The sequence below is a fragment of the Martes martes genome (genome assembly GCF_963455335.1).
Source record: "Martes martes genome assembly, chromosome: 9".
Taxonomy (NCBI): Eukaryota; Metazoa; Chordata; class Mammalia; order Carnivora; family Mustelidae; genus Martes; species Martes martes.
In genome coordinates this window covers 118,074,650-118,095,878 of record NC_137896.1, presented here as the reverse complement: position 1 = coordinate 118,095,878, position 21,229 = coordinate 118,074,650, and the positions used below count along the sequence as shown (strand labels likewise).

At 49.6% G+C, this 21,229-nt stretch overlaps 4 protein-coding genes across 4 annotated transcripts in view; 3 read left to right on the top strand and 1 right to left on the bottom strand.

The window, feature by feature from the left end:
- Positions 1 to 2,391: 2,391 nt before the first annotated feature.
- On the top strand, positions 2,392 to 3,109 carry LOC308349157 (uncharacterized protein; the record flags this gene model as incomplete). The annotated part of the gene is made up of 2 exons (XM_080813678.1): positions 2,392 to 3,028; positions 3,093 to 3,109. 2 exons carry the CDS (start codon positions 2,392 to 2,394, stop codon positions 3,107 to 3,109), a joined length of 654 nt encoding a protein of 217 aa, XP_080669804.1.
- A 124-nt stretch (positions 3,110 to 3,233) lies between these two features.
- LOC308349156 (uncharacterized protein) lies at positions 3,234 to 4,487 on the top strand (the record flags this gene model as incomplete). The annotated part of the gene is made up of 2 exons (XM_080813677.1): positions 3,234 to 4,057; positions 4,474 to 4,487. Exons 1-2 carry the CDS (start codon positions 3,367 to 3,369, stop codon positions 4,485 to 4,487), a joined length of 705 nt encoding a protein of 234 aa, XP_080669803.1. The 5' UTR covers positions 3,234 to 3,366.
- Positions 4,488 to 4,560: 73 nt separating this feature from the next.
- Positions 4,561 to 6,595, top strand: LOC308349155 (uncharacterized protein; the record flags this gene model as incomplete). The annotated part of the gene is made up of 2 exons (XM_080813676.1): positions 4,561 to 5,556; positions 6,575 to 6,595. 2 exons carry the CDS (start codon positions 4,561 to 4,563, stop codon positions 6,593 to 6,595), a joined length of 1,017 nt encoding a protein of 338 aa, XP_080669802.1.
- A 212-nt stretch (positions 6,596 to 6,807) lies between these two features.
- The window catches only part of LOC308349007 (intraflagellar transport protein 172 homolog), a gene marked incomplete at its 5' end in the record, with an annotated part of 32,769 nt that continues 18,347 nt past the window's right edge, over positions 6,808 to 21,229 (bottom strand). Inside the window, 23 exon segments of the mRNA XM_080813547.1 lie at positions 6,808 to 6,841; positions 12,625 to 12,754; positions 12,868 to 12,977; positions 13,223 to 13,403; positions 13,587 to 13,651; positions 13,764 to 13,857; positions 14,743 to 14,885; positions 15,214 to 15,330; positions 15,415 to 15,550; positions 15,680 to 15,777; positions 16,364 to 16,453; positions 17,216 to 17,272; positions 17,275 to 17,365; positions 17,541 to 17,661; positions 17,855 to 17,933; positions 18,113 to 18,267; positions 18,270 to 18,360; positions 18,583 to 18,630; positions 18,634 to 18,660; positions 19,184 to 19,276; positions 19,584 to 19,668; positions 21,043 to 21,115; positions 21,118 to 21,149. Coding sequence (XP_080669673.1) covers positions 6,818 to 6,841; positions 12,625 to 12,754; positions 12,868 to 12,977; positions 13,223 to 13,403; positions 13,587 to 13,651; positions 13,764 to 13,857; positions 14,743 to 14,885; positions 15,214 to 15,330; positions 15,415 to 15,550; positions 15,680 to 15,777; positions 16,364 to 16,453; positions 17,216 to 17,272; positions 17,275 to 17,365; positions 17,541 to 17,661; positions 17,855 to 17,933; positions 18,113 to 18,267; positions 18,270 to 18,360; positions 18,583 to 18,630; positions 18,634 to 18,660; positions 19,184 to 19,276; positions 19,584 to 19,668; positions 21,043 to 21,115; positions 21,118 to 21,149 — 2,140 coding nt within the window. The 3' untranslated portion in view covers positions 6,808 to 6,817.

Genomic DNA, 21,229 nt, shown 5'->3' with positions numbered 1-21,229 from the left:
GGGCCATTGCTCCAAGGGTCTGAACTGCAAGGTGTGAAAGGTAAAAAATTAGCAGACCTCAATTTTGAGTTACAGTTTGAAAGTATGAAATCAGACTTGACTCCAGAATCACATATTCAAGGTTTAAAACCTAAAGGATTCAAACCGGAGCCACCTGAACCGCAGGTGCAAAGCATAAAGTCTCCTCAGTTGACCCCAGGGGCGCCACTGCACCAAATTAAAGGCTCAGAGTTAGCTTCGGAGCCACAGCTTTGTGTAAAAACCATTCCGTTAAAACAAGAGCCACTGCTTCAAAGTATGAGATGCATTCAGTGGATACCAGGACCTACGTTCCACGCTGTGAAATCTGTAGAGTCAAATCTCGGGTCACAGTCTCAAGGTGTCAAATCTGTAGGGTTGAAATCTTCGACACAGTTGAGAGATGCGAAGTCATCTGAATTGACTCTAGGGTCAAAAACTCAAGGTGCGACATATACAGAGTTCAACCTTGGGCCACAGTTGCAGAACATGAAAACCCCCGGGGTGCTCCCAGGAACACAGCTGCAAAAAGGGAAGGTTTTGGCATCAACCTCAGAGCCACAGCTTCAAGATGTAGAAACTACTGAGTTCCAAAAAGAGCCACAGCTGGAAAGAGTGAGGTGTATCCAGTGGATACCAGGACCTGATTTCCAAGGTGTGAAGTCTATAGGGTTACAGTCTCAAGGTGTCAAGTCTCTAGGGTTGAAACCTTTGATGCAGTTAAGAGATAGAAAGTCATCTGCATTAACTCCAAGGCCAAAGCTCCAAGATACACAATCTTCGGCATCACTCCAGGAACATAAGCTTCAAGACTGTGATTTGAAACCTTGTCTACAGGTGAGGAGTGTGAAATCATGTGAGCTGACTTCAAGGTCAAAGCTCTGTGATACAAAATTTATGCCACTGAAATCTAGGCTTTGCATGCATGATAGGAAATCTACTCAATTGACTGCAAAAGCAAAGCTTCAAGAAGTGAAACCCTTACAGTCGTCCCCAGGAGCACAGCTTCAAGGTGTGAAGTCTCTGGTGCTTATGGAAGATCCACAGCTTCCAGGTGTGAAATCTGGGGTATTAAGCCAAGGGTCACAACTACAGAGCAATACAACTAGAGAATTGAACTCCCCACTACACTTGACAAGCCTGAAGTCATCTGAATTGACTCTTCAGACAAAGCTTCAAGGTGTGAAATCTGAGAATTTCAACTCTGGGTCACAGTGGCATGATCTAAAACCTTCTAAGTTGTCACCTGAGATAAAGTCCCAAGATAAGACATTTACTGAGTTAAATCCAAGTTCACAGTCAAAAGGTATAACATGTTCTACACTGATCCCAGGAACAAAGATTCAAGGTACCAAATGTACAGATTTCAACCTTGGGCCATTGTTACAACATGTGAATTCCTCTGAAAGGACCTCAAAGACAAAGCTTCAAAATGTAAAACATAAAGAAAGCTGTCCCAGTCCCCGCGTGCAAGTCGTGAAATCTTCTGACCGGACCCTTGGATCAAAGCTTCAAAATGTGCAACTGGTGTTCAACCCTGACCCACAGTTTCAAGGAGTGCAATGTTCTAAATTAATCTCAGAAACAAAGTGTCAAGATGTAGTATCTGCGAATGTCAAACCTGGGCCACAGCTGAGAGGTGCGAAATCTTCTGAATTGATACAGGGGACAAATCTTCAAAAAGTGAAGTCCGTGGATTTCAAGTCACGCTCACAGTTGGAAGACATGACATCTAGGTTGATCATGGGTATAAAGCTTCAAGATGTAAAATCTATGAATTTCAAGGCTGGACCACACTTGAAGGATGTGAAATCTTCACAAGTGATCGCAACGGAAAAGCTTCAAGGTGTGAAATCTGCAGAATGGAAAGCTAATCCAAAGTTACAAGGTGAGACATCTTCTGATTTGACCCTCAAGAGGAAGTTTTCAGGTATGAAAGCAGGCCCAGAGTTACAAGATGTGAAATGTTCTGAGTTGATCATAGGCATAAAGCTTCAAGATAAAAAATCGGCAGGGTTTGGTTCTAGATCACACTTGCAAGGTATGAGATCTTCTGACGTGATCCCGGGGTCAAAACTTCAAGAAGTGAAACCCTCTGAGTTCAACCACAGTCCACAGCTACAAGGTGGGAAATCTGATTTAATTCAGATGAGGAAGCTTCAAGGTGTGAAGTCTGTGGAGTTCAACCCCAGACCACAGAGACAAGGTGAGAAATCTGATCTGATGCTAGAGCGCAGGCTCCAAGATCTGAAATCTGTTGAGTTAAAACCGGTTCTGCAGTTACAAGGTGTACCATCTTCTGAGTTAACACCAAAAACAAAGCTTCAAAGTGGAGAATCTGTGGAGTTCCTTACCAGACCCACGTGGCAAGACATGAAACCTCTTGAATTGACTCTAGGTGCAAAGACGCAAGATGTGAAATCTTTGGGGTTTGAGTCAGTCCCACAGTTACAAAATAGGAAATTGCCTATGTTGACACCAGGATCACACATTCAAGGTATGAAATCTCTGAAATTCAGTCCTGGGGCAAAGGTGCAAGGTGCAAAATCTCCTGAGTCTGTAAAGCTTCAAATAATGAAAACCACAGAGGTCAACCATGACCTAGAGTTCCAGGTCGCAAAACCCTCTGAGTTAGTCTTGGAATCAAAGATTTGCAATGTGATATCTTCCGAGTTCAATGCTAGGAAGCAGTGGCAAGAAGAGAAGACTTTTAAGTTGAAACCAGGGCCAGACCTTCAAAGTGTGAAAATTGTGGTATACACCCCTGGACCACATTTGCATCATATACAATCTTCAGAATTGTGCAAAGAGACAAAGCTCCAAGACGTGAAATCTAAGGAATCCAATCCTGAGCAACAGTGGCAAGATGTTAAATCCTCTGAGTTATGCCGGGGATCAAGGCTTCAAGGTATGCCATCTTTCCAGTTCAATCCTGGGCCACAGTTACAAGAAGGCAGGAAGCTTCCATATGAGCAATTTCTGGAAACGAAGCATCAACCTAAATTACAAGGTGAGAAATCCTCTGAATTTAATCTAGCCCCACAGCTTCAGTGTATACATGTTAGGGCATTCAGTACTGGACCACAACTGAATGGTGTACAATCTGAGTTGAATTCTGGATCAGAGCCTCAAGGTATAAAATCCCAGGTGTTCTGCCCTGGGCCACCTTTGCAAGATGTGAATTCTTCTGCATGTATTTCAAAACCAAAACTTCAGTGTGTAAATTCTGTTGGATGCAAATCTGAGCCACCCTTGCGAGGTATAAACCCTTCTGAATTAACTTCAGTTTCAAAACTCCAAGGTACAAAGTCTTCTGAGTTGAGGTCAGAGATCCCAAGGGAGACAACTATGGTCTTCAACCTTGACCCACATTTGCAAGATGTGAAATCTGAAGTGATTCCAGGGTCAAAGTCTCTTGCTCTAGCACCTATGGAATGCAACCCTGAGCCACAGGTGAAGTGTGTAAATTCTTCTAAATTGAATCCAGAGCCAAAATTACAATGTGCAAATTCTGTGGGCTGCAAACCCGGGCCACCTTTGCAAGGTGTACAGTCCTTTGAATTGACTTCAGGGGCAAAATGTCAAGGTACAGGATCTCAGGTGAATCCGGGGCCCAAGAATCAAAGTGAGACATCTATGGTGTTCAGCGCTGAACCACATTTACAAGAGTTGAAATCCCAATTGATTCCAGGGTCAAAGTTTCTTGCTGTAGCACCTATGGAATGCAACCCTGGGCCACAGATGAAGTGTGTAAATTCGTTGCAGTTGGATCCAGAGCCAAAATTACAATGTGCTAATTCTATGGGGTATGAACTTGGGCCACCTTGGCAAGGTATACAATCTTTTGAGTTGCCTTCAGGGGTTCAATGTCGAGGTATGGGATCTTTTGATTTGAATCTGGGGTCAGAAGTTCTAGGTATAAAATCTCTTATGTTTGACCCTGTGCAACATTTACAAAATGTGAAACATGAACTGAGTCCAGGGACAAAGTTTCAAGGTATAACATCACAAGAATTAAACTGTGGCCCACAGCTGCAAGGTGTGAATTCTTCTGATTTGAATTTTGGGTCAGAACGTCAATGCATAAATGCCATAAAGTTTAATCCAGACCCACAGATGCAAGGCATGAAACCCTCTGACTTGAATCCTACGTCAGAATATCAAGGTACAAAATCTATTCTGTTCAACCCTGGACCACATCTGCAAGGTGTAAAATCTTCTGAGTTAATTCCAGGGACAAAGTTTCCAGAAATCCAGTTTTTGGAGAATCACTGTGGGTCACGGCAACAAGTTGTGCACTCAGTGTTCACTTTAGGCTCTTCGCTGAATGGTATGAAATCTGTGTTATTTTTACCAAAGCCACTGCTTGAAGATGTAAAGTCTGTGAAGACGAACAAAGAGCCAGCGTCTTGTGGTGGAAATTCTGTGAAACTGGCTTCAGGCTCTGAGCCGCAGGACTTGAAATGTGAGATGTTTGCACTAGAGCCATGTTTTACAGAAGGGAAATCTGTGGAGTTAAATCCAGGGCCACATCCTCAAGGTATGAATTCTGGGGAGTTGCCCTCACACGTCAGGCAGCACAGTGAGAGATCTGTGGTGTTTGCACCAAAGTTGTGTTTTCAAGATGTGAAATCTCTGGAGTTGAAACCAGCGCCACAACCTCAAGACGTGAATTCTAAGGATTTGATTTCTCGCCTCAGGCAGAAATCTGTGGTGTTTGAATCAGAGCCATGTTCTCAAGATGTGACATCTCTGAAGTCAAACCTGCAGCTACAGCCTCAAAGTGCTAATTCTTCAGGGTTTCCATCATGCCTGAGGTCACCAAGTGTTAATTCTGAGGACTTTGCACCGGAACTATGTTTTCAAGATGTGCAATCTGTAGAGTTGACACCAGGGTCCCAACAGCAAGGTATGAATTGCCAAGAGTTGACTTCAGGATGGCAAGGTATGAAATCAATAGAGTTGGCACCAGAGCCAACTAAGAAGTTCGTACCAGGACCCATGTTGAGTAGTGTTAGATTTTCAAATTTGTCTCCAGAATCACAGCGACAAGGTGAGAAACCTTTGGAGTTTACTCCAGAAGCAAAGTTGCAAAGTATAAAACATGTGAAATTGTCTTCAGCATCTCTGCAACAAGATATGAAATCTGTAGAGTTACTACCGGGGTCACTGCTTCAAAGAACAAAATCTGAGGAACGAACTCCAAAGAGGAGCTATCAAATCACAGGCTCCTCTGAGATAATCCCTAGGCCAGGGCATCAATTTGTAGAAGGTGCAGAGATGATCCCAACACCAAAGCCTCAAGTCCCTAAATCTGTGAATTTGGTGATCCCAACACCAAAGCATCAAGTCTCCAAATCTGTAAATTTGATTTCAGTACCAATTTATCATACCACAGAAAGGTTGGCCCATCGAGGCAATGAAACTGTAGAAAAATCTGTGGGGTTGACTCCAAAGTCAACAAGTAAAACCATGGAATCTTCAGGAGTGCCTCTAAGGCTAGATCTTCAAGTACCAGAATCTGTTGACCCGACTCATGTGCTAAGGAATCAAGGCTCTGAAGCTTTAGAATTAACCTTAAGGAAAATTCCAGAAACTCTCGAGTTGCTCTCTCAGTCATGGCCTCAAGTTAAGGACTTGGAGGAATCATATACAAGGCCAGTGCAGGAAGTTACAGGATCTGAAGAGATGACACCAGAGCCCAAGCATCACACTACAGAAACTATGGGGTTGGCCCCCAAAGCAAGGCCAACAGAGAAGGAATTCCTTGGCATGACCCCAAAGCCAATAAGTAAAACCACTGGATATGCAGAGAGCGCTCCAAGGCCCTATCCTCAAGCACTAGAATCTGTGGAGGTGATCTCCGAGAAAAGACTGCAAAGGGAAGAATCAGAAGCACTGACTACAAAGTCATTACATCATGTCCCAGAATCTTCAGAGATGACACCAAGGCTAAAATATCCAGTTCCTGAATCTGTGGGTTCAACCTCTAAGCAATGGCTTCAAAGGGAGGAATCTTTAGATTTGTCCCCAAGGCAAACAGGTCAAGCTCCAGGACATGCAGAATCTGTAGAGCTCCCATCTGAGACATGGCAGCAAGGGGATGGACCAATGGGGCTGACACACTCACAGAATCAAAGTATGAAATATGCACAGATAGCTCCCGGACTACAGGGTCAAATTACAGAGTTTATGAGGATTAGTCCAAAGCCGCTAGATCAAGTCACAGGATCTACAAAGACACTGCTTCAAGCTGCTCAACCAATAGGAAGAACCTCAGTAGGCGCCCCCAAAGTTGCTGAGTATGTGAAAGTGACTCCTGGGCCACCACTTCAGGTTGTAAAGTCTGTAGCATTAACACCAGGGGGAACCTCTCAAATGGCAGACTATGTTGAACTGACTCCAAAAGTACAAGATGTGAGACCTTCTGAGTTTACCTCAGGGCTATGGTTGCAAAGTGTAAAATCAAAGGAATTAACCACAGAGCCAACACACCAGATTTTGGATATAATGAAGCTGACAGGGTTTCACATTGTAAAGACTGTGTTAATCCCAGGGCCACCACTTCAAATTGTGAGATCTGAGGAATTAGCACCACTACCAATTCCTCAGATTGTGGAACCAATAGGAGTCTCCTTAGGATCAGCTACTGAAGTAATGGATTGCTTGGATTTCTTCCCAAGGCCACATCTTCAAGAAATGGTAGAACCTGTAGAACTAACTCTGAGGCCAAATACCGAAGAGAAATCTTCAGAATCACTCTCACAGCCAGCATCTCCTTTGGAGGAATCTACAGTGTTCACTCATGAACAAGGGCTTCAGGCTGTGAAAGGAATGGGGATAAAAATAGGGCCTCCTCAAATCATGGAACGTGAGGATTTGAATCTAGTCCAGGGATATCGGAATAGGGAATCTGAGGATTTTATTTCAAGACAGGAGTTCCAAATAGGGAATTATTTCTCTAGATTTCTACAGAACTCTTCAAACTCGCTCATCTCAAGCTCTGTCGAAGCATCTGAATTAGGAAGCCTTTGTGATTTGGAGATGCCAGAAGTGTCAAGGGCCTTGGATATAAAAAACTTTGGGACAGATATTTTGCAGTCTGAAGAATACTTTAGAGACCCTACTACGATACAAACTTCAACCCTTCCCTTGTCCCTTCACAATCAACCCTCTGATAAGATAGCTAACGTTGTCGAAATCCCACATTTTGAGATCCTAGGAGTGGGTGTCGTATCTAAGAGGACTGATCAGAAGCAGGTGGAGAAGCTAGAGCATTCACTCCAGCGCCCATCCCAACATCCACTGCAAAGCTGGAGATCACCATCTAGGATCTTCCAGTCAGGATCAGGAACTCAGAGAGGCCTTAACTGGTCTGTCTTGAGCAGACAACAGAATGTCTGGGAGAATCACTCCTGGAGACAGCGACTACCCAGAAAATATCTCTCCAATATGCTAGTGTTAGGGAATGTCTTGGGAACCACTATGGAAAGGAACCTTTGTTCTCAATCATCTTTCACGGAAAGAGCCACCGCAGGTATCTGTCAATCTATTCAGAATTTATTTGGGGTTCCTGCGGAACTGATGGAACTTTCCAAGAGTCTGCTAGAGAAGAGTCAAAGTATTATTTCTCAGGCTTCAGTGTCCAAAAACTACATTCAGAGACACACTTCGTATCACGGTCACGAACAAAGAATAGCCTTAAGGATGTGGACACGGAGCTCCATGTCCTCCATAATACAGCAATACTCTGGGGCTAGCGCCAAACGAAAGAAAAGCTCGAAGCTTAGTGGTATATCCCAGGAAGTCATTCAGCACATGCCTGTTTCATGTACAGAGGGCCAGCCTCCTGTCCCGGTAAATTTAGAGTCTCCCTTCAATATAGTTTTCACTAGGAAAGATTCTGTTCCAATGGAAGAGAGTGAGAACTCACAGAGTTCACAGACAAGGATTTTTGAGTCCCAACACTGTCTCAAGCCAAGTTACCTTCCCCAGGCCAAGACTGACTTGTCAGAACAGTTCCACTTGCTACAAGATCTGCAGCTAAAAATAGCAGCAAAACTGTTAAGGAGCCAAATACCCCCCAATGTACCTCCACCTCTAACTTCAGATCTCGTTTTAAAATACCCTATCTGCCTACAGTGTGGCCGATGTGTAGGATTTAATTGCTGTCATAAATTACAGGGCACTTTGGGGCCTTACCTTCTTATCTACCCACAGCTCCACCTTGTAAGCACTCCCGAAGGCCACGGAGAGATTAAGGTGAGTCTTGGCTTTAGGCTGCAAACTGGGAAAAGATCCCAAGTCCCAAAGTATCACAGAAGAGACAGATCCATCACACCAAGGAGTTCTAGATCATCATCACTAAGGAAAGCTAAAGTCTATACTCGAGCTTCCAAGAGTCCTACTTCTACAATGGATTTCCGGTCTGTATCTTCCCAGTCTCGTGCTCCTGTACAAGTCCACATGAGGCAAAGACGGTATAGGAGCCCCGCCCTAGCAGGAAAGACGACAACTGGAGGGCTAGGGCACTATGAGTTTACTCAAGTTCACTCTCTACCACAGAGTGACTCTGAAAGCAATCAGGATGAAAAAGCGGCTAAAAGGAGAACCAAAAAGACCCGTAGTTCAAAATACCCAAAGAAAAGAATCACTACGGGAGGCAGAACACAAAACACAAAGTTCTACACAAATGGCAGAACCACAATACGGAGTTCTTCTCGGGATTTACCAGCCCAGTTAAGAGAGAAGAGGAATGGAGCATCTCAGACAACTACTGCCTCTTCAAAAAGACAATCTAAGAAATCCTCCCAACCCAAATCCATTCAACTGCTTTTTCAAGGTCTAAAGCAAACATTCCAGACAGCATGCAGAATTATGGCTTTTCCTGGACAGAAGCCTGAGGATAGGTCAAGGCCAGACCATTTGTGTTCAAGCAAAAACCACCATCCAAAACAAAAAGCCAGAGATTATTCCTCATCAAGAGATATCAAAAGAGATAGGATGTCAGTTGTTAAACTAAAGCCAGCAGACACAACCACTAAGCAGATGATGTTATGGGAAGAAATACAGCAATTCAGATCAGCTCATCAACCAAAAAGAGGTAGCTCTTTCCAACTTAGACATACCCAACTACCCAAGCCCATAGTTTCCCAAGGAAGTGCTATTTTCAAAACCACTTCAGCCGGACAGCCTGTGGTTATTGTTCAAAACGACAATAGCAGCAAAGGTAAGAAAAACTCCTACAGATGTGAAATCTCTAGCCAGGAGTCCAAGAGCTCCAAAAGAGGAACCAGAGTTCAAGCCAGAGGGAGAAATCGACACGGTTCACTTAAGAGAACCTCACACAGTCACCTTAAAGAGAAACTCACACCCAAGAAGCGAAACCACCATAGCTTCTTAAGGGAGAGAACCCCATGTAATTCCTCTGAAAGGAGCCATCGCAGTCCCTCTGAGAGGAGCCATCGAAGTCCTTCTCTAAAGAGACATCACCGTCTCTCTGAGAGGAGCCCCCGAAGCCACCTTCAGAAGAGCCATCACCGTTTCTCTGAGAGGAGGCTTCGAAGTCCTTCTCTAAAGAGTCATCACAGTCCCTCTGAGAGGAGCCACCGAAGCCACCTTCAGAAGAGCCATCACAGTCCCTCTGTGAGGAGCCACCAAAGTCTTTCTCAGAAGAGCCATCACAGTCCCTCTGAGAGGAGCCATCAAAGTCTTCCTCGGAAGAGACATCACAGTCCCTCTAAGAGGAGCCACCGAAGCCGCCTTCAGAAGAGCCATCACAGTCCCTCTGAGATGAGCCACCGAAGCCTTCTTCAGAAGAGACATCACAGTCCCTCTGAGAGGAGCCATCGAAGTCCTTCTCTAAAGAGCCATCACAGTCCCTCTGAGAGGAGCCATCAAAGTCCTTCCCTAAAAAACTACCGTCTCTCTGAGAGGAGCCCTCGAAGTCCTTCCCTACGGAGCCATCACCGTCTCTCTGAGAGGAGCCATCGAAGTCCTTCTCTAAAGAGACATCACCGTCTCTCTGAGAGGAGCCCCCGAAGCCACCTTCAGAAGAGACATCACAGTCCCTCTGAGAGGAGCCATCGAAGTCCTTCTCTAAAGAGCCATCACAGTCCCTCTGAGAGGAGCCATCAAAGTCCTTCCCTAAAAAACTACCGTCTCTCTGAGAGGAGCCTTCGAAGTCCTTCTCTAAAGAGCCATCACAGTCTCTCTGAGAGGAGCCCTCGAAGTCCTTCCCTACGGAGCCATCACCGTCTCTCTGAGAGGAGCCATCGAAGTCCTTCTCTAAAGAGCCATCACCGTCTCTCTGAGAGGAGCCTTCGAAGTCCTTCTCTAAAGAGCCATCAGAGTCTCTCTGAGAGGAGCCCTCGAAGTCCTCCCCTAAAGAGCCATCACCGTCTCTCTGAGAGGAGCCCTCGAAGTCCTTCTCTAAAGAGCCATCACAGTCTCTCTGAGAGGAGCCCTCGAAGTCCTTCCCTAAAGAGCCATCACCGTCTCTCTGAGAGGAGCCATCAAAGTCCTTCCCTAAAGAGCTATCACAGTCCCTCCGAGAGGAGCCATCGAATTCTTCCTCGGAAGAGACATCACCGTCCCTCTGAGAGGAGACATCAGAGTCCCTGTGAGAGGAGATGTCGCAGTCCCTCTGAGAAGAGATGTCGCAGTCCCTCTGAGAGGAGATGTCGCAGTCCCCTTGAGAGGAGCAGTCGCAGTCTCTTTCAGAAAACTCATCACAGTCCCTTAGAGGTGAGAGGACACAGCCCTTTTGAGAGAGGACGGCACAGGCCCTCTGAGAGGAGTGGTCACAATTCCTCAGAGAGAACTCACTGTAGTCCCTCTGAAAGAAGTGGACGCAGTCGGTCTGAGAGGAACAGACACAGTCATTCTGAGCAGAGCCAACAGAGCCACCTTGAAAGGGGCCAGTACAGTTGGTGTGGCAAAACCCATCTCAGTCCCTCTGTGGGAACCCATCACAGTCCCGCTAAGGAGAGACTCAAACACAGCTCCCCTAGGGAGAGGCTCAGACATGTTCCGTCTGAAGATTGCAAGGGCTACTCAAACACGTCTCCTAGGGACCACACACAAAATGCTCCAAAACAGGCCAAGTTTAGAGGCCTGAAGCTAACAGATGAGAAGAGATTCGTCCCCATTATTCACTGACTGGCTCAAGCCTTCACCGACCTGCCCCTTATCTGGCTTCTTTCCTGCTCAGCCAATGCCTCCCAAACCTGCACCCTCAGCAATCAAAGAGCCTCTCTACCTGGGAGGAGGGAGGGCGGGAATGGGTCTGTAATTTCTCTAAGATAAATAAAGGGGCAATAATTGATCTCCACCTAGAAAGACCACTCGTCGTGCTGGAGGGGGGAATGGAGGGTGAAGGGATATTTGGTGTTGCGCAAATGGATGGAACGCCAGGAAGAGGCCCTGAAGCCAGGTTTGGGGCTCCAAACCCCACCTACAGCTTCCCAGGGCGGGGTCTCAGAGGAGGGAGTCGTGTCACGTGACTCACTCCAGCCGCAGCCCCCTCGGAAGCTGCCAGGGGGAAGTAGACATTCAGACTTGGGATCGGTGGCGCCCACTCCACATCCCCCTCAAACTCCTAATACCATATTTCTCTGAATCAAAGATGCATCATTTACTTCTTTTTGGTTTTTGTTTTAGACAGCACGAGTGGGGAGGGGCAGAGGGAGAAGAAGAGCGAATCTGAGGCAGATTCCACACCCAGTGCAGAGCCCAATGCAGAACTTGATCTCACAACCCTGAGATCATGTGCTGAGCCGAAAATTAAGAGTCAGATGCTTTACCCACCAAGTCACCCAGGTACCCCAGAGACATCATTTAAAACTTCACATGCAGGGGCGCCTGGGTGGCTCACTGGGTTAACCCTCTGCATTCAGATTGGGTCATGATCTCAGGGTCCTGGGATCGAGCCCCGCATCGGGCTCTCTGCTCAGCAGGGAGCCTGCTTCCCCCTCTCTCTCTGCCTGCCTCTCTGCCTACTTGTGATCTCTCTCTGTGTGTCAAATAAATAAATAAAATCTTAAAAAAAAAACACACAAAACATCACATGCAACCCAATTTCTAAGATAATAAAATGTGATTATATATATGTTTAGGAATTGATGAAACCTACTGACTTGGCCTAACCGGCTAGATGCTTCTTTTTAGGAGCTCCTATGTAGAGGAGGAGCCTCTGCTTTCTTCCTGGCTTCCATCTGGCCCCAGCTCTGGCCTCTGGATTTGCCCTTCCAGCTCTGGTCCCAGGTCTACCCCCTCCCTCACACAGCCTCCCTCCCTCTCCGTCGAGACCTCCCCCTCCTCTGAACTCCACTTCAAATCACATCCTTTAGTTTTCACCCAGGTACTCAATTAGTCGAGCCACAGTGGTCCAACTTCCCCCAATTTCAGGCTGTTAGGGGTTCTGCCTCAGATCCCCTTTTATAGTTTTCATAGCTCTGGCTCTAGCATCTAGCAAGCACTCAGCAGGTACCTGCTGCCTGAGCGAAAATGAGAGGCCCAGGAGGAAAAAGCAATGTCTGAGGAGGAATGCTGGCTGTGAGAGCGGTCCGGGAAGTGGACAGCCAGGAAGGGTGTAGCCTGCCTCACCTTCATCCAGCACTTGCCCACCAGGCTGCTGCCGCCTGAGTCCCGCACCTTGAGGTAGCAGTCGACAGCGCGGCTATACTCTCCAGCCTGCTCCCACTGGCGAGCTTGGTCCACGAGCCCCTCCATGCCCCTGAGATGAGAGTACACGTGACCAGAACGGGTTGGGCAGCGTGGCCTATCCTGTGCATACCTTGTGACCCACCCTCCAGCCCTGCCGACACTTGCTGCCTCCTGGCGTCATACCTGGCCCCTCTCTTGGTAGCCTCCCGCTCGTACTCTTCCTGCAGGGCCTCCAGTTGGCCCGGCACATAGTCCTTGCAGATCCACAGGGCATCACTCCATAATCCAGCCTCCTGCTCAGATTTCCAGGTATCAGGAAGGCAGAGGCCGGCATGACACCTTCCCCCTGCCACACAGGTGCTCTCTACTATGGGCCACGGATCCCTAGGTCCTTGGACCTCTCTTCTCCTTCTCGTCTCCTTTCCCCTCTCCAATGCTAACTCTCTGGATCCTTCCCAGGAGTAGTGGTTAGTGTAGTGCTCTGTGGGTTCTTACACTCTCTCCCCCTCCCCTCATGGCCCTGAATCCGGTGCCCTACCTTATAATAATTGAGGGCCAGGCCCGGTCTCTGGGCCCGAAGCAGCAGCCCTTCTGCTTTCTGAAAGTCCTCCTCCTCCGAGGCCCCCCGGGCCTGCCCCACAAGCACCTCGGCGACACTGTCAGGATCGTGAGCCTCGGACACACGCTGAGCTGCCTCCCAATCCTGGTTATGGACGAACCTGCTCCCACAAGAGGACACAGGGGAGGCTCAGTACAGGACTGAGGCCTCAAGAGCGGGAGACAAGCAGCCATGTCAGAGGGGGTAGAAGATTTATTGGTGCCAGGTTCAGGTGAAGGTGGCAATGCCAGGTCCTGGGGCTGCGGATGGGAGGACGGGAGTAAGGAATTGATGGGTAACTCACATGAGGACTGCTTCCTTGGGCTTACCAGCCCTGATGAATTCAGCTTCAGCCTCTTCAAATTTACCCTGTAGGGACAGAAGGGCGGCCGCACATGATCAGAAGCAGAGTGCCATCATGGCAGCCGTGAGACAGGAGGAGGTCAAGGTCAAAAGCAAGGGAGCAGGAGCACGTCCATACCTCATCCTCCAGGTACGTAGCATATCCGAGATGAATCTCAGGGGTTTTGTGCTTGAGGGCCAGCCGAGAGAGTTCAAAAGCAAATTCAAATGAGCTGAAATGGAAGGTGTAAGGAAGGTCTGCCTACTCAGTACTTTCCTTTTATAAGAGGGGGAACAGGGCAAGAGAAAACAGAAAGGGTCGAGACGGGGCCGGGGGAGGGAAAGGACAGATTGAGAAGACAATCCATATGACGTGACACAGAAGCACACAGACACGTAAAGGAGGACGTGGGTCGGGGGACACTCGGAAAAGCCTGTGCTTCCTGCGACGAGTGGGCGTAAAGGAATGGGATGGGCGCGAGGCAGGGGACCGCAGTGAGCCTCACAGCACTACTCTGCCTCGGGAGCAGGGGCTCCGGGTTCTCCACCACTTCCTCCTGAGCCACATTTACGCTAGCAGAAAAACTGTCTCTCTAAAACATTAAGAGGACCCTCAGCCATCTGACTCCATGCAGGATTATCACTGGTCTTTGCAACATTTGCTTAAGAAAAGCTCTTTTTGCATTTAACAGAAGCACACTTCCTTGACTCAGAAGTCAATTACTGGCTTAGTGCACCTTAGCTTTAAAAGCTTTAAAAGCTCTTCTCTCCGGGGCACCTGCCTGGCTCAGTCTGTAGAATGAGTGACCCTTGATCTCGGGTTGAGTTCAAGCCCCACACTGGGGATAGTAATTACTTTAAAGAGGTCTTTTTGAAAAAGAAGGAAAAAGGCTGATCACTTTCCATCTTCTTAGAACAGCTAAACACTGTTCTGAGCCCCCGGGGAACAGGGGCAGAGCTACTGATTCATTCCTTGCCTCTCCATCACGTTCTTCTGAGGATTTCTTCACTCCTGCCTCTGTCTTCAGAAACACTTCTCAGCTATACAGCAATTTTCCTTGTCTACGCAGAGGCTCTCTCTCGAAAGGGGCCAGTGGAGAGAAGCCCTGGGGCCTCACCAGTTGTCAGCGGCGTGGTCAACGGCAGCTTCCGGGAGTCCGAGCTTATTAAGCAGTCTCACTGCGGACTCTCCTCCCAGGCTCTTTGCCCACAGATAGGCCACGTGTTTGTGGGCATTAGCTCCTCCGTGAGCCTTGGCCACCTGTGAAGCAAAGCCATTTGGCAATCCTCCCACGCAGGGCCACATGGCGGCTCCCTTCTCCCCTCTGATCGGACTTCAGCTTTGAAGTCAAAGCTGAAGGGTCAGGGCTTTCTACTAGAACAGGGAGAGGGCTCAGTTTTGGGGTCTGTTAGCCTGCTCAGGGGCCAAGGATGGACTTCAGGTAGTCCACAGACCCCTCCTACCGCATGTGAAATTTTGCCTGTTGGTATGGACATTTTTCAAAGAGACCCACGACCAGTTCAGAATGCATCCCTTGAGAGTGGGGAAGAGGGACGGGCGTATCCCCAGAGCGACCTGGACTCCTTACCCGGTAGGCCTCCTCCCAAAGCCCACTGGACCTGTACATGTCCACCGTTGCCTTCCACTCCTGAGCCTCGAGGTAGTGATACTCGGCCTCCTGCAGTCGGCCTTCAGCCTCCAGCTCCTGGGGAAAGGAGGGTCAGGATGGGGCGAGGGGGACGTGGAGCCTGTTCGGGGAAGAGATGGCCGAGACTGGAAAAAGGCTCACTTTGCCCGGGTGTAGGTGTGTGTCACTGAGGAGATCTGGGTGGTGCTTCCCTACCAGGCGGATCACATCATCATCCAGCTTGTGCTTTCTGAACATGGTGATGGCAAGATCAGGCTCTTCCACTGTCACGTAGGGCCTGCGGAGGGGAGAGAGACACCCGGGGCCTCCTCGACCCAGATTCCTGCATCACTGCCTTCTAGGCAGACGGCGCGCATCCTCAGACGCACCCCTCTCCCTGCACGCCTCCCCTGGGGCTGCGGCTCACCTTTCTGCCTCCGGGTACTTGCCCTGCTTCTCCATCTCCTGAGCCTGGCTGATGTACGGCACCGACACGTCTTCCGGCCTCATGCACTTCATTGCCAGCTGTGCAGACACACAGAGCCCCAGTAGCCTCTGGCACGCTTCCGAGGGAAGCAGGGGGGCTGCGGAGTGGCCAGGGAGGCGCGACTCGAGGATGACCTGTGTTCCCAGCAACTCTGAACCTTCCCAACAACCACAGGGGTTTGTGTACGGATGATTTCCTGGTCAGTCTAGGGAATTCCAAGACCATAAGGAGCAAAGTCAGAACTATATTCTGCTCAGGCAAAAAGGCCAGAGATGCCCTCTGCTGGGCACGTGTTCCCACTCCCGTGCTCCCGCCGTACCCACCGGGTTTTGGGCGCAGGCAGGGAACGAAGTTGCCACTCTGACTACAGCATGGGGAGGGGCATTTGGGGCTCCCCAGCTCCCAAACCCTTCTGCTCGCTTCGGAATTACAGGTTTGGAACAAGGGCCTCTTCATCCTTGCCTTTCCCTGTGGCTAGGTCTCCAAGCGCTCCAGACTTTTCTATTTTGGTGCTCTTTCTCAGCTTTCAAGGAGGCCGGTGAAGAGGGAACATCAGAGCCCAAGGAAAGTGGGGACGGCCCCAGAGAGGTGGAGCCCTCGGACGAACCGCGCCCCGCTACCTACCTTGTGGGCTTGCTCCCAGCGGCCGGCCCGAGTGTACATGTCTAGTGCATCTTTTGTTCGGTCTCCCTTAATGTAGAGCTCCTCCGCAATCTGTGCTCCAGACAGCAGATACAAAAGGCCGAGAGCAAGAGCATTAGAGCAAGAGCGTTAGAGCGGCCTGCACGGGGGAGAGCGAACCTCAGCTGGGATGGCGGGGAGGGGACGGGACCCTTAGTCCACAACACAGAAGAAAAGAGGGCTATCCCGTCTCACATCCTCTACTCTTTTGAAAACAAAAACAGAAACAAAAAACCAGCCAAAACCAGAATGGGGGGACGCCTGGGTGGCTCAGTTGGTTGGGCGGCTGCCTTCGGCTCGGGTCATGGTCCCAGCGTCCTGGGATCGAGTCCCGCATCGGGCTCCTTGCTCGGCAGGGAGCCTGCTTCTCCCTCTGCCTCTGCCTGCCGCTCTGTCTACTTGTGCTCACTCTCGCTCCTCTCTCTCTCTGACAAATAAATAAAAAAAAAAAAAAAAAAAAAAAAAAAAAAACCAGAATGGGGACACTACAACAGGCAGTTTAAAAGGACCTAAAAGGACCTCGTACTTTTGCAACACAGGGCCATTCCACATTGGAACTCCCATGGAGTTACATAGGAAGAGAGCTGGAGACTCGCTTTATAGATCTGGGAGAGGGGTCTATGTTATGTTGGAATGAAATAAGGGAAATAAACTGCTTTCTTCTCACTCAGGGTGGCTGGTGCTGCTGGGACCCAGAAAGAAGGATTTGGTAAGAGGGCCCCCACTTCCGGTTCTGGGGTTCTCATCTCATTCGGTACTGCATTGCCTCCAGCTCCAGCAAGGGACTTTCCTCACCTCATACTCCTGCAGAGACGCATAGTGTTGGGCCACGCGGGGATAGTATTTGGTGTTCCGACAGTGTTCCGGTCCTGTAGATCTAATACATAAATGGCCTTCTTCCACTGGCGGGCGCCCAGGGCAGCTTCAATTGCCTTAATGGAGCGCCTGGCAGAGCTGGGAAAGGCATCCGTGCCTATGAGGCAAGGGGAAGACAGGTAGAGGTAGGGAGACACCTCAAGCCTACTCCAACCTACATGGTGCCATCTCTCTTGGAGCCTCGGTGCCCTTACTTGCCCCATCACCTTGGACCTCACGCCCAGTCGCCTTTGCACCCCTCTACCTGGCTTCAATGTAGTGATTAATGGCTGCATCGAGCGGCTTCTGCTGCACCAAACGATCTCCCCAGGCCTCTTCCAGTCTCACCACTTCCACTGGGAATGCCAACCGAGCCAGCTCCACTGCTGCCAGGGACAGAGAGGGCACTCGGCTAAGCCTTCCAGGGATGGGAGTCAGGGAAATGGGGTGTGGAAAATAGGTGAGAAGTGGAGGGATGGAGAACTGAGCCGATCCACCAGAACAGATGCACAAAATTGGTGCAGGGGGACTATTCGGGCAAGACTCTAACAGGGAAGGCTGGGTTGTCCGGGGCAGTACCTTTCACGAATGCGCTGCCTTTACAGTAGCACTCCAGGGCCCGCTCCGGGTTTCGAATCTTCTCAAAGAGATCACCTGCCTGTCGACACATACCACATGACTACAACCACAGTCCTACTACACTAAGAATCAAGTATCAGCCCCCAAAGGTGGAGACTCGGCCACCAGTTCTGGGGGCTGTGCACTCCAGGACTCCCCTGGGTAGGAGGGAGCGCTGAGTCCTGGAGATGAGGGACAGGAACGGGAAGCCAGCCATACCCTTTCATACAGCTCCCCCTTGATAAGGGCTGCAGTGATGTTTTCTACCAGCTCGGTGTTAGCTAGCAGTTCCTCCCGGGCCAGCACCAGTCGGGCAGCTTTGGCAGGGAGCCCGGCTTTGAGGTAGAGGCTGATGGCTGCTAGTCCATCCCCCGGCTCTCCTGTAGTTCACCGGCTCGCTCCTCTTGCTGTGTGTCCATCAGCCACTGGTAGTAACTCCGGCGCAGCTTCTCCAGGGCTGGGTGCCCCTGGACGTGCAAGAGAGGCAAGACAAGTCACCTCCCTCCTTCCTGTGCTGCTTCCCAAACTTCTCCAATCCCACTGTAACAACGGAAAGCCTCCCGGACACCAACGTGCCAACTCCCAGCCCAATCCTGTTCCAGCTCCTATAGCCTCCTTGGTAAGAAGAGGCTTCGGATATTGGTGGAACTGAGCTGCGAGCACCATGGAGAAGACAGAACTGGTAGTACCTTGGCCTGAGCCACAGCGATACACTCATCCCAACGGTGCAGCTCCTGCTACATGTCCATAGCCTCCTCAACGGCATTCTAGGGGAAGCCGGGCAGAGGAGAGAGGGACACCAAGAGGTGGGAGGAGCATCAGGGATCAGCAGGCTGTCCTCAGCCCGGGCATGATGCCAGCCCGCGGGGACTGAAAGCCTCACCCTTGACTTAGGCACAAGCAGTGGCACACTTATCAGGAAAGGAGAAGGAGGTTAAGCCCCAGGGCACCTTATTTGCATAGGCCCCTTCCAAGGCATTATTTCTTAAGGAGGGCTCCTCAAATTCTATCAGCCTCAGGCCCCACAAACCCTGAATTTGCCTGTGTACACAAGCACGACCAGGGAAGGCTCTGGGGTAGGGGGAGGCGGCAGATGGGGAGGCAGCAGACAGCTTATAAAGACCTAACTGGAAGGAGGAAGGCAGAGCAGAGCCGGAAGGAAGGAGTGGCATTTTAGCTGTGTCAACCTTTCTAAAAGCTCTCCCCCAGGGCTCTCTCCTCCCCTCAGGCTGCCTCACTCCCCCTCCCGCCCAGCTCCCCTCTTCAATCTGGTCCCTCTGCTCCCATCACCTGTTCCAAGAAGATCATCTCAGCCAGCTTGTAGTTCTTCTCCAGCATGGCTAGGCGTGCTCGCACCTGGTAAAAGTCCGTTCCTTCTCCACCCTGTGGGGGAGGAAGAAGGCTCTGGTTATCCTGGCAGCACTGCAGGAGCCATTCGGACTATTGTGAGCTTATTAGACAGGAAGGCCACAGAGACGAGGAAGCTAAAAGACCAGAAAGCTGAAAACCTTCATGGGGCTTAAAGGATGAGGTCTGGCAAGCCATTCCAGAGCGCTCTGACTCGAAGGTGGAGGTGGGCTGGGCAGAACCGAGGGCGCGAGCCATGGCCGGAAAGCCAGGGGTCGTGGGGCTGCGCGTGAAGAGAAATCTCAGCTCGAGAGACTGAATAATTCAGGAGGATAATACTTGCATATTCCCGAGACACCTGGTCTGCAATCTCATTGGTCTCATGCAGGAATCGAGCTTTTGCTACATGGCCCAAAGCAGAAAAGCACCTACAGGATGGAAGCAATCACAGTAACAGCAGCATTACTACAGGATCAGCGCGGACGCACCGGCCCAGCAGCCGTACACTGAGCCTCGGTTAAGTGCCGCGCGCGGTTTCTGCCACTTGAGACACAAGGGGATATGACGGATGAGGGCCTCGCTCTCAGGGAACTTACTTTCTAGGGGAAACAAGTAGTTAGTACGCAAACAAAGACATTCCAGAGAAAGAAGAGTAAAATGGAATAACGTGACAGTACATATAAACCGTAACGGAGGGGGCTAGTTCAGCTGGTACTCAGAGAAGGCCTATCTGAGGAGCTGACATTTGTGCCAAGACCTAAATACAAGAAAAAGTCAGTCACGCAAGATGAGGAAAAATTATTCCAGGCAGAGGGAACAGCGCATGTAAGGTGCCATGGCAGGAATGAGTTTGAGATACTCAAAGGGCCCAAGGGATGCCAGTGTGGCTGGAGACTAACGGGCAAGTGGGTACCTGGAAGATGAAGGGGGCAGAGGCCAAATATTGTAAGGAGTTAGGACACGCCAAGGGTTGTGGATCTTATACTGAGTAGAACAGAAAGCTACTGGAAGGTTTGAGCAAAAAAAGGACACAATCTGATTTATGGTGTAACAAATGATTTCAGCTATTGTGGGATGAATGGATGGTAGGTGTGTAAGAACAGGATCCGTGAGACTAAGAGGTTTTTGTGACACTGCAGGTAGAGGTGTGGTCTGTTCTAGGCTAGACAGTAAGAGCTTCGGGATGTGTTTTGAAGACGCTGGGTCAGGGCCCTAGGACGAGCTGGTCGTCTAGCTGTGGGGCCACGGGAAAGGAAGGAGCCAAGAGGACTCCTGGCAAAACAGCAGCTGTTGACATTTACTGAGCACTGAGAATTCTCCTACTTTCTTCACCGCCCCTATGATTCTTCTTTACCACCCTAGGAGGTAAATGCTATCATTACTCCCCTTTACAGAGAGGAAATTGAGAAACCAAGGTTTGGAAAGGTTCCCTTAACTCATGGTCATACAAGCTGTTAAATGGAGCCAGATAACTCGAAAGAGTCTAAAATGCCAAGACTGTCCTACTAACTACACTCCTATGCCGCATTCGGAAATACACGTCAACACCTGGACTGGAGGGCATGGGTGTTAAAACTCTGATGGGGCACCTACATAGGGGAAGCAAAAGCAAAAAATATCTTATAAACTGGGATGGAAGAATGTTTGGAATAACTACCTGGAAGGTGTTACTGGTTGTAATGGCAGGGGACTGGTGCCTTAGCCCTGGAAGGAGCCTCTCACACACACACCCCACCCCCTACCGAAAATGGCCTCTGGCCATCCTTCCTAGCTGCCCGCACCTCACTTCTGGTCTGCCTCACCTCTCCGCGAAGTGGAGCTGCCTTGCCTCGAGTGCCAGTTTGCTCAAGGTTTTCCACATTGCGTCTGTTTCTAGGTCATTTCCAGAGTCTCCAAGAAGGCTGTGGCCCTGAAGAGAAAAGGAAGGAAAGCAACAGTCCAGGCGCCGCAGGGTGCAGAGGAGCACTGGTGATGGGGCAGGTGTGACAG